We start from the raw sequence: 10,476 nt of genomic DNA, 5'->3' as shown, positions 1-10,476 counted from the left end.
GAAGGGTGCCTACTACGCCATCCATCACATGCGGGCGATCGTACGGGACCATCATCAACTTCTGCTACCGAGTAAACTCCAAGATTGGGCCGCGAGCGTGTCGGCAATCCAGGACGCGGACCTCCGATAAGAATTCTTTCGCATCCAGTCGGAGTTTGCGGAAATCATCCATCAAGATGTCCTTCGTACCTCGGGGCAGTTCTACCTCAGAAATCAACCGTCCAACAGTGACATCGACACAATGCTACAAATGCAGGATGACAACGCCCGTTCTTTCATGACTCCCACGATAGACGGCGGCTTCATCCACGCTCCGGTCCCTTGAGTCGAGTTGTCTAGTTCTGAAACATCGATTGGCTCATGTTGTAATTAAACTTTAATGAACTTGTAGTATGTCTCTTTGGTTTTGAGAGTCGTTCAACTTAGATGTAATCGATGCTATTAATGTCTTGCTTTTCTCTTCCGATCGTTCTGTTGCATAATTATATATTGCTTATGTATTGTCTGTGAATTGGTACTAACGTTTCGTTTGGCTAGTGCATAGTGATGCCGACGTATGTCGTGTACAAGGGTAAGGTTCCCGGAGTCTACGATGACTGGGAGGAGTGTCGGAGACAGGTTCACCGATTCAGCGGTAACAGTTACAAAGGGTACACCACTAGGGCCGAGGCCGAATCTAGATACGCCCGCTATCTAGCGGGAGAGGGGAGGGAGCGTTGGAGGAACCGGACGAAGACGAGTTTCATCGTGATGATGCTCATCGTGATGACCGCAGCTCTCTTCTATGTGATGGTAGTTTAGATGATCGATATCGACTTGTAATGCGAAGACAAACTCGCTACTCGCGGTCTCGAGACTTGTAATATAATGTTCTATCTTTGTTCGGTCTTTTTAATTCGGAGACTAATATGATGAATTGTATTCGGAGACTAATATGATGAATTGTATTCAAAGACTAATCTTCTATTGTATTTGATGAATCTATTGTTGATGTGTGCTGTCTATATTTTGTCAAATTATACATTTTGTAACCTGTGCAAAAAACAGAAAATAAAAAAATAAAAAAAAACCTAATATTCATACTAATGGCGCATCACACGACAGTGCGCCATTAGTATGACAGTGCATACTAATGGCGCATCACCGGGTAGTGCGCCATTAGTATGCTGCGGTTACTAATGGCGCATCCAGAGGTGGTGCGCCATTAGTATGCCAAAGCACCTGGGTATACATGCTAACTGGGAGGCATACTAATGGCGCACCCTCGCATATACTAATGGCGCACCAGGTGGTGCGCCATTAGTATACCAGATACTAATGGCGCACCAGCTGGTGCGCCATTAGTAAAAATTACTAATGGCGTGCTATCAATGGCGCACCAGTGATGCGCCATTAATGGCCATATTAGGTGCGCCATTAGTAGTGGTATTTCTAGTAGTGTGGATATCATCACCGCGGGCCATATGAATATGGAGAAGAAAATCCTCAATCCATACCGCGGGATATGTTGTCCCATCATATGATTCGATGTTTACGGGTTTAAACCCTTCTGGGAATTCATGTTCCATTACTTCATCAGTGAAGCATAGGGGGTGTGTGGCGCCTCTATGTCGGGCCACATCGCGATGCAGCTCGGGTGGAGCTGGTTTGCGGTATTCGGCCCAAACAGGGTTGTATTTGTTATGTCCGGCAATATGGCCGTCGTTGTGTATTGGGGCGCGCCCCCGCGATCCATAGACCGATCTGGTCTGGCCTGCTTTGTCCTCTAGGTCATGCCGCAGGTCATGTGTGTATCCCCGAGCTATTGTGTTTCTGTTTGTTCGGCGAGGTAGTGCGGGCTGGTGTTAGGACTGAGTTGCCGCTTTATCCCAGCCATGTGGTGGTCAGTCAGCCGCATCATGTGCTGGTAGTGCAGGCTCCAGCGCCTCGTCATCGAATTGAGGTAGCAACTTGCGCTTCGGGTAACTTTTAGTTCGGCGCTCGAGGCCATAATCCTCGGCTGCCAGGACCTCAGTCCATCTATCGGTGAGCAGATCTTGATCAGCTTGAAGCTGCTGCTGCTTCTTTTTCAGGATTTTTGCAGTGGCTATTAGCCGATGCTTAAAACGCTCCTACTCGACGGGATCCTTAGGCATGATAAATTCTTCGTCGTCGAGGCTCACCTCGTCCTCGGAGAGCGGCATGTAATTGCTGTCCTCCAAATCTTCATTCATGGCCTGTTCATCGGGGCTGGCACGCCCGTCTTCCCGTTTGGCCTATTCGGAAGTTGGCTCAACGGGGTCTTCATTGTTTTCGACATCGTCGGAGTGTTATTTTCTCTTGTGCCAGTATCGTTGTTTTTACCATGGCGTGGTTTAGAGCGGCGCCGCTGATGCCGGTGCTTTGGCTGCTTCTTAGGAGGCTTATCCTCAACTGGGTCCTTTTTGTCATCGCCATTGTTTTCTTTGGGTGTATCCACCATGTATACGTCATACGAGGAGGTGGCCGTCCAGCGCCCTGCGCGCGGTGGCTCTTGCATCTCCTCTTCTCCGACATCGTCGTCCATACCGTCGATGTCTTTGGAGTCGTAATCGAGCATGTCGGTCAAATCTTCGACAGTGGCTATGAAGTGGGTGGTGGGTGGGGATTGAAATTCTTCGCTCTCGACTCCCATTCGAACCGGATATAGTTCGGTTGAGAATCCCCAGATAAGGCAAGGGCCCTTAATGAATTGACCACATCGCCTAAAGGCGAGTGCCGGCATATATCCGCGTAGCTGAACTCAACGATCGGCACCTGATCGATAGGCGCGGATAGACGCGGTTCGGAACCTATGGTCGGAGACGAGTCCGAGGTTCCAATAACACATGCCTCGTTGGAGGTCAAATCTGTGTTCGGCTCTAGCGCCGCCGTGTCTGCGGTTTCCGTGACGGGGTCGAGCCTCCCGTCCTCGGATGGCGCAATCTGCTCTGGATCTAGGGCCGGAGCAGTTACAGGCGCTATCTCCTGAGCATGGTCCGATGACAGATTTAGGTCGTGTTCATCGTTGCGGTAGGATGCGGCTGTCATGGGCTCGAATCCGTCGAAGATCAAATCTCCGCGGATGTCGGCTGTATAGTTCAAGCTTCCCAACCTTACCTGATGGCCAGGGGCGTAGCTGTCGATCTGCTCCAGATGGCCAAGCGAATTGGCCCGTAGTGCAAAGCCGCCGAATACGAAGATCTGTCCAGGGAGGAAAACCTCACCCTGGACTGCGTTATAGATGATTGATGGACCCATCAAGCCTTCTGGTGACGACACAATGGAACTCTCAATGAAAGCACCAATGTCGGTGTCAAAACTGGCGGATCTCGGGTAGGGGGTCCCGAACTGTGTGTCTAAGGCTAATGGTTACGGGAGGCGGGGGACACGATGTTTACCCAGGTTCGGGCCCTCTCTATGGAGGTAATATCCTACTTCCTGCTTGATTGATCTTGATGATATGAGTATTACAAGAGTTGATCTACCACGAGATCGTAATGGCTAAACCCTAGAAGCTAACCTATGATTCTGATTGTTCTCTTGCTACGGACTAAGCCCTCCAGTTTATATAGACACCGGAGGGGGCTAGGGTTACACAAGGTCGGTTTACAGAGAAAGGAATCTACATATCCGAAACGCCAAGCTTGCCTTCCACGCAAAAGAGAGTCCCACCCGGACACAGGACGAAGTCTTCTATCTTGTATCTTCATAGCCCAACAGTCCGGCCCACGTATATAGTCCGGCTGTCCGAGGAATCCAGGACTCCCTCAAGTAGATGCTCCCATTTTTTCAAAAGATAGTCGAAGAAAGGCTTGAATAAGATGAGGTCGGATGATACTCTTTAGACCCTACGTCATTTGAGAACACATACTCATTAACAAACCGAAGAGAAAAGGCTTTGTTTGTGAGTATGTGTACATAGTCTGGGGAAGGGGGAGGGGTTATATGCCGTATGGGCATGCATGGTCCAAGACACCCAATGAGTGTCTAGGGTCCCCGGGTCCTATACCTAGTCGTACACCGGTACACACTCGGAAGAGATAAGGACGTGGGTGCTAAGTCATGAATTCGGCTATTAAAGGAGATTTGTTCCCCACATATCAACCTATACAAAGGGTATGCGAGTCCCAGAAGAGCATCTGATTTCTATTGACCTAGAACTTAGGTTTTAGTAGATTGGATCCACCTCATTATAATTCTTCCCTTGATTAATAGAACTCCACAAACATGAGGTATGAAAATTTATTTACCCATCTAAGGACAATCCTAGGTAAAACCACCGCGTGACCATCATGGTTATCGAGATCCTTTCAGGCACCATCCCTTCCATCTATTGTCTTCTGCGACCTCCGGTAGATCGTAAGATCGGTAGTGTATTAATCATCGAAAGTGTGTGTGTGTGAAAACATGACTATGCTTGTGAGAGGACACAGGTGCAAGAGGCAATGCGAGTGAAGGGTCGGGTGGACCCGAACTTTTTCTCGAGGGACGACCGACACATTTTTTTGTGGAGTTACATTTCACCGTATAATAATGATTTTTTTGCCCTATAATAATGATTTATTTTTTAGCAACTGAGTATAATAATGATTTGATACATGACTATTTTAAAAAAAGGATAGGATTAACTTTAAACCGAATCCGGGAAGATCCCCTTACACAGAGAAGAGGACTTCGAAATTAAGATGTGAAACAAATAAATTTAGAGTTCTTTTTGAATTGTGCTTAATATAAGCTGCTAAATAAAAGAAAAGGCGAAAAGAAGTGGACCAGAAATCCCCATCGTCTTCCTTCCTTCCTTGTTTTACTCGCCGCCGGTAGGGGTACGCCTCTTTACTCCCCGCCGACGCTCGCCGTACTCTCCTCAGTCCGACCCACCGGCCCATCCCACCGCGGCTCGACCTGCCGCTGCCGGTGCCCTACCTCTCCTCCTCCGCCACCTCCTCTGCCCTTCACGCGCCGCCATCGCCGTTTCCCCTCCCTGCCTGTCTCAGCCCGGTCCGCAATTCCGGCCTCTGATTTCTGAGGTATATGCATCCATCCATCCATGATTAGTTAAATTCCATTGACGCCATCGAGAAATTCTTGGTGCACACCGGATCCGCCCCTGTCCTGTCCCCAGTAAAGGAAGCAACTTTTTTTCTTGTTTTTTTTTTGGTGGTGGTTAGGGGGCTTGACTTCTTATGAAATTTTGTCAGAGAAAATCTGTTTTAATTGGGCTTCTCCTTGTTTTTGCAGTTCAGAATGGGGAACATGCTCACCTTCATGCTTGGAACAACTGCAGTGGTGAATCATTGCCATCCAAGGCAACTCCACCCAGGAGGAGGCAGCAGCAGCAGCAGGATAGCAGGCCGTCAGTTTGAACCGCTGATCATTCTGGCTTTCAGGGCTATATCTGAGCACATAGTACGTAGTGAAGCGTTCTGTCGAAAGCAGATATCGAGCGGCCGGTTTCAATTGCTGACCATTCTGGTTTGCGGAGCAACCCGTGCAGAGGGAATTACAGCAAACGATCCATTCAAACTGTGTGGCATTCTCATCTGTGGAGTTTTGTCTGACTACATCAGTCATGGCGCAGAGGAACCAGCGGTTGATCTGCTTGGAGACCTTCCAGAGGTACTATGCTAAAATCTTGTGCTCCAGCCCGTCTGTTGGTTGCAGATTACTAATTTCTACCTGTGCGCAACTACAATATATTTTTTGTTCTGCAGGACGTGTTATGCACAGTTTTGTCAAAGTTGTCTGTGGAAGAGGCTGTAAGAACCAGTGCCGTCTCAAGGAAATGGAGATACTTGTGGACAGTTTGTCCTAAACTGAGTTTCGATGGAAATACAATGTGTGGCAAGAAATATCATGAGAAAAGAGTGTATAATCTAGTGTTCAGTCACATTGTTAATAGGGTCCTGAGACAGTGCCGTGGCAAGTTGGTTGAAGAGCTTGAAATCAAAATTGAGTTGAACTGGATGTTGGTTGAACATCTTGATAATTGGGTACGTTTTGCTGTATCATCGCGGACAAAGGCACTAGTTCTTGATTTAGCATCAGAAGGGCGTCAACCCCCAGGTTGTGTTGATCGGTACAAATTCCCGCTTGACCTTTTAGACAAGGATAGTATACACCGTCTACAGAAACTTCATCTTAGCTTTGTAGATTTCCAGCCACCGATGCATTTTAGTGGTTTCCCTAACCTAAGGAAGCTTGATCTGAGCATAGTGAATGTCAGTGGGAAGGATATTCAACATATGTTGTCAAACTGCTGTAACCTAGAGTGGCTGAGTATTGTTAGATGCCATTTCAATGGTGAACTAAAGGTTAACGGCCCACTGCCTCACCTGCTATACTTGAAAATTGCTTCCTGCAGATTAACAAATATAGCATTCCATGCCGTGAACCTTGCGACTTTCGAATACAGAGGAGTGGCGGTGCCTATTGACCTCGGTAAATCATCGGAACTGAAATGTGCAAACATATATTATTTTGGAGACACTCTTGAGCACACTATTACCGTGCTTGCTAAAGTTCTTACAAGTGTGCAACATCTGACCCTCAATGCAGGCTGTAAATCACCAGAGGTTTGCTCTTCGACCAACTTTTATATCGTGGATCATCCCATTATATTATATTATCGTGGCATGACCTTTTGGTTATCTATCTTTCAGGTTCCCTGTTTGATGTCTTACCCATGCAAGTTTTCTCGGATGACATACTTACAATTGAGGTTGGCCTATGTCAAAGAATTCGACAGCTTGTCGTTGGTCTCTTTTCTGAGGTCTGCTCCTTTAATTGAAAAGCTAGAGCTGCACGTAAGTACTCATATGGTTTTTTGGCTGATAGTCTATACATTTCTTATTAGTATTACTACATTATAGCTTCTTCTAAGGCACTATACATCTCATTTTTGAACCATGCAAATGTCATGCTTACAAATGAGTAGGATATTTGTCCGAGTATAAAACGTGATGAGCCAAGTTATGCTGGACAATTTCTTTTTATCTTTGTTGTTGCACATACTGTCTTGGAACTAATGCATGGAGATTGACTATTAGACAGGTTTGCCCCCTTTTTTTAAGCTACTGTTTTTTGTTCAGTTTAAATCTTTCACAACCTAAAACGACAATTTGATAAAAACTCTATCGCAACTTGGTCATGTACTCTGATTATTCATTGACATTTGATTATAGATAAAATGAATAACAGATTAGTCACAAGCCTTCTCATTTCATTTTTGGTTCAAAATTGCAGTTTTGTAACGCTGCTTATGTGCGCGTGGTACAAGAACCTGAACCTATCAGGAAGCTTTCAAAGCGTCTGTTCAACGACATGAAGAGCCTGCATATTACAGGATTTGAAGCATGCAAGGGCGAAGTTGAGTTCCTTCTGCACATGGTTGAAAATGCCCCTGCATTGGGGGTCTTATGTATAGATCACTCATACCAATATCCAATAGAAGGCTTTCGCAAAGACAAAGAATTGGATGTTGACTTGCTTCATACAACTACAAGAAGGCATCTTAAAGGAAAATTTTCACCCAATTGCACCTTGATTTTACTTTAAGGGATCAGTTGGTGTAGGGATGTATAGCCAGGGATGGAAATCCGATGCGGTATCCTGAAATGTTGGGGGCAGCAGAGGATGGACTGTCAGGTTCAGAGAATGTGCCGACTGTTTCAGTTGTCCAGTGGCTATGAGAAGTCCATCAAGTGTGATCCGACGGCTCGTGATGCTCGCCGTGTTTTAACTAGTTACCTGTAGCATTTCATTTACTGTTCTCTTTCATTTCACTGTGAAGGCTATATGACAGCCAAGTCCCACCCCTGCGTGGGTATGCCATTCTATTGTGATCAAATCACTTTACCGCTATACTGCTGCAGTACACTATAATGGAGATTTCCTCTTTGTTTGACAACAATGCTACAGTTTGATTTGCAAGCTTTCTATTTTATCATGTAGACACTTCACTTTTTCAGATAGGTTATATGAACTTGGTGTTGCTGCTGCAGTTGTTTGTTTCAGCATCTAAATTTGTATGCTTAAATTTGATGAGTTGGTATGCTGCTTTAATCATGATCTCGCTGACTTTCCCCTGTCCTGTTATTTGTTGATGTCTTTTCACAGCAGCTCCCATTTTGGAGATACTGATGATTTTGATCCTTTTGGAGATAACTATGACAATGACAGAACAGAGAATCATGCGCTAGAAAATGCTACTACACTGAATTACCATTCGTATATGGACAAAAAAACACGAGCCAAATGGAGAAAATGTGACACTGACTTATTTTACCAGGTATTTGAAATCAACTACTCACTACTATTTTGATGTTGAATCTACCTCCTTTTGTGCTGTCGTTTTCTCCTGCAGTCTTAGCAGACCTCTAGAATCAGAAACATTTTCATGTGTGCAAGGATGGCTGTTATATGTTAGTTTTACAGAGAGTTGATGTAAATATGAGAATTCATTCAGGTTTTTTCTTAAAGCACTACATTATTTGTTGATCACACTCAAGCAGTTGACTGTTTATCACACTCGAGTACTCAGACAGGCATGCATAGTTTCTTCCCGAACATCAACTGTTTGCATATACTTGGGACTGGGAAGACAGTGTATGTCTAGTGAAGCATCATGTATCCATTTTTTTTTCTTTTCTTTTGGCAACTAAAATTTCATGACTGGTCTCACCAGGATAACATGTGAATGTCAATGGCCATCAAACAGTAGGCTGATAATACCCCTCAGCGTTAGTAGAATTACATCTACTATTACCTGTTGATAGATTATTTATGCTGCAACAATCACTTGTAACTGTACCACTGTTATTGGTGTATTTACATAAGAACAGTCAGTAGTGAAGGTAAGTGGCAACAAGCAGAAACTATTGCCCCCCATATCTACACCACCTCATCATTCAACACAGAAGGATCCAAAGTAAGATTTCATCTTTCAACACAGAAGGATCTAAAGTATGATTTCACCATTCAACACAGAAGGATCCAAACTATTGCACTTTTTTTTTGTTCTGTACTTGCACACATCACAAGTTATGATTCGGAGAAGAGTAAAATCAACTAGCAAGGGAGATGAAATTTGCCTACACTACACACTCACATCAATGTATATCACCTGTTATGTTCGTGATCATGTTGCTTGTAAACTTACTGATCCCTTCGACTTCAGTGAAACAGGCAGTTTGCATAATTCCACGAAGTTCGCCGTCTTCTCATTTGAATAGAGTAGCTACATGTATGATCAATGGGCAGGGGCACATGATAGTCCATCAGCGCGGGACTTGAAGGCCTGGAGGACGAGCGAGAACCCCGGCTCGGCGGTGGCGACCTCCTCCTCCTCTAGCCACAGTCGGCTCTCCAGCACGCTGCGCGCCCGGAGCATGACCACGGCGCTGCCGTACGGAGGCTCCCGGAACCACCAGCCGTGCAGGTCCCACATGACGTCCACCGGCGTTTCGTCCACGAACACGGTCTGGTTTCCCCTGAAGGTCAGCGCGGCCGCCGCGCCTGCACCGCGCGCTTCCCGTCGACGCTTGCCCACAACTCTTCTTCTTCCGCGCTGCCGCCGACGTCGCCACTGGAGCACCCTACGCCTACCTGGAAGCAGCGCGGGACAGCTCGACGAGACGCGAGCAACACCATGGCAGGAGCCCTCCACAACAGCCGTGGGCGACTGCGGCGCATGCTCTGTGGAGCAGACATTGCCAGCGCCACGAACTGACAGATCTGAAGGCTGGGGAGCCGCACCAACTTTGTGCTCTTGTGTGACGGGAGGAGGCGGTTGCTGCGTCTGTTCCTCGACAACGTCTCCGCTGCGGCTGGAGACGGGTGGAGGCGACTGCAGGGTCGGTTCATCACCCACCACGACAACAGGCTGAAGCAACGCATCTCCGGAGACAAGGCCCGCCGGCGGCGACGGCGCGGCGAACTCCCCATCCTCGACCTCAACGCCAGGCAAGGGGATCTTGTCCGTCGGAGGCGGCAGATGCAGCGGGGAGAGTAGCGATGGGAGGCCCGAGGGGCTCGTTGCCGGGGGCTTCAGATGCTGAACGGAGCCAGCGCCGGCAGGGGGAGCCGGGGCGGCGAGCAGCGGGTCGGCCGCCATCGCAGCCATGGGGGTGTGCGTGCGTCGACGACCCCCATTCTCCACTTTGAACCTGCAAGCGGGGGGCTGCGGTGGTGAGCGACGAGGGACGCGCGGTGCCGAGAGGGGGGCCGACGGGGCCGGGGCGGCCGCCGCCGGTGGGGGCTGGTGGGGTGGGGGAGCGGGGTCACGGGAGCTAGCCGTTGTCATGTGGATGTCACGGCAAATTCAGGTGGAGGTGAGTGCGGGTTGATTAAAGGAAACGGCAGAGGGTTTTGTGTAAAAGTGTGTGCGCTGACCGGTCCAGCCACGTGGCTGCCAATTGTCGAGCTGTGATTGGCTTGGGACTAAATCATCACATGAGGTGCAAGTTGGGGTATGGTGGA

The 10,476-nt window shown here is 47.5% G+C and overlaps 1 protein-coding gene and 1 pseudogene across 1 annotated transcript; one reads left to right on the top strand and one right to left on the bottom strand.

Moving 5' to 3' along the window:
- The first annotated feature begins 4,778 nt into the window (after positions 1 to 4,778).
- Positions 4,779 to 7,922, top strand: LOC119287311 (F-box/FBD/LRR-repeat protein At4g00160-like). Its single transcript, XM_037566837.1, has 5 exons — positions 4,779 to 5,027; positions 5,239 to 5,616; positions 5,712 to 6,572; positions 6,660 to 6,803; positions 7,243 to 7,922. Exons 2-5 carry the CDS (start codon positions 5,245 to 5,247, stop codon positions 7,552 to 7,554), a joined length of 1,689 nt encoding a protein of 562 aa, XP_037422734.1. The 5' UTR covers positions 4,779 to 5,027; positions 5,239 to 5,244; the 3' UTR covers positions 7,555 to 7,922.
- Positions 7,923 to 8,988: 1,066 nt separating this feature from the next.
- LOC119283799 lies at positions 8,989 to 10,111 on the bottom strand (annotated as a pseudogene).
- Between the last annotated feature and the right edge of the window lie 365 nt (positions 10,112 to 10,476).

Source organism: Triticum dicoccoides, chromosome 4A (genome assembly GCF_002162155.2).
Source record: "Triticum dicoccoides isolate Atlit2015 ecotype Zavitan chromosome 4A, WEW_v2.0, whole genome shotgun sequence".
Classification (NCBI taxonomy): Eukaryota; Viridiplantae; Streptophyta; class Magnoliopsida; order Poales; family Poaceae; genus Triticum; species Triticum dicoccoides.
This window is presented reverse-complemented; position numbering and strand designations above follow the sequence as displayed.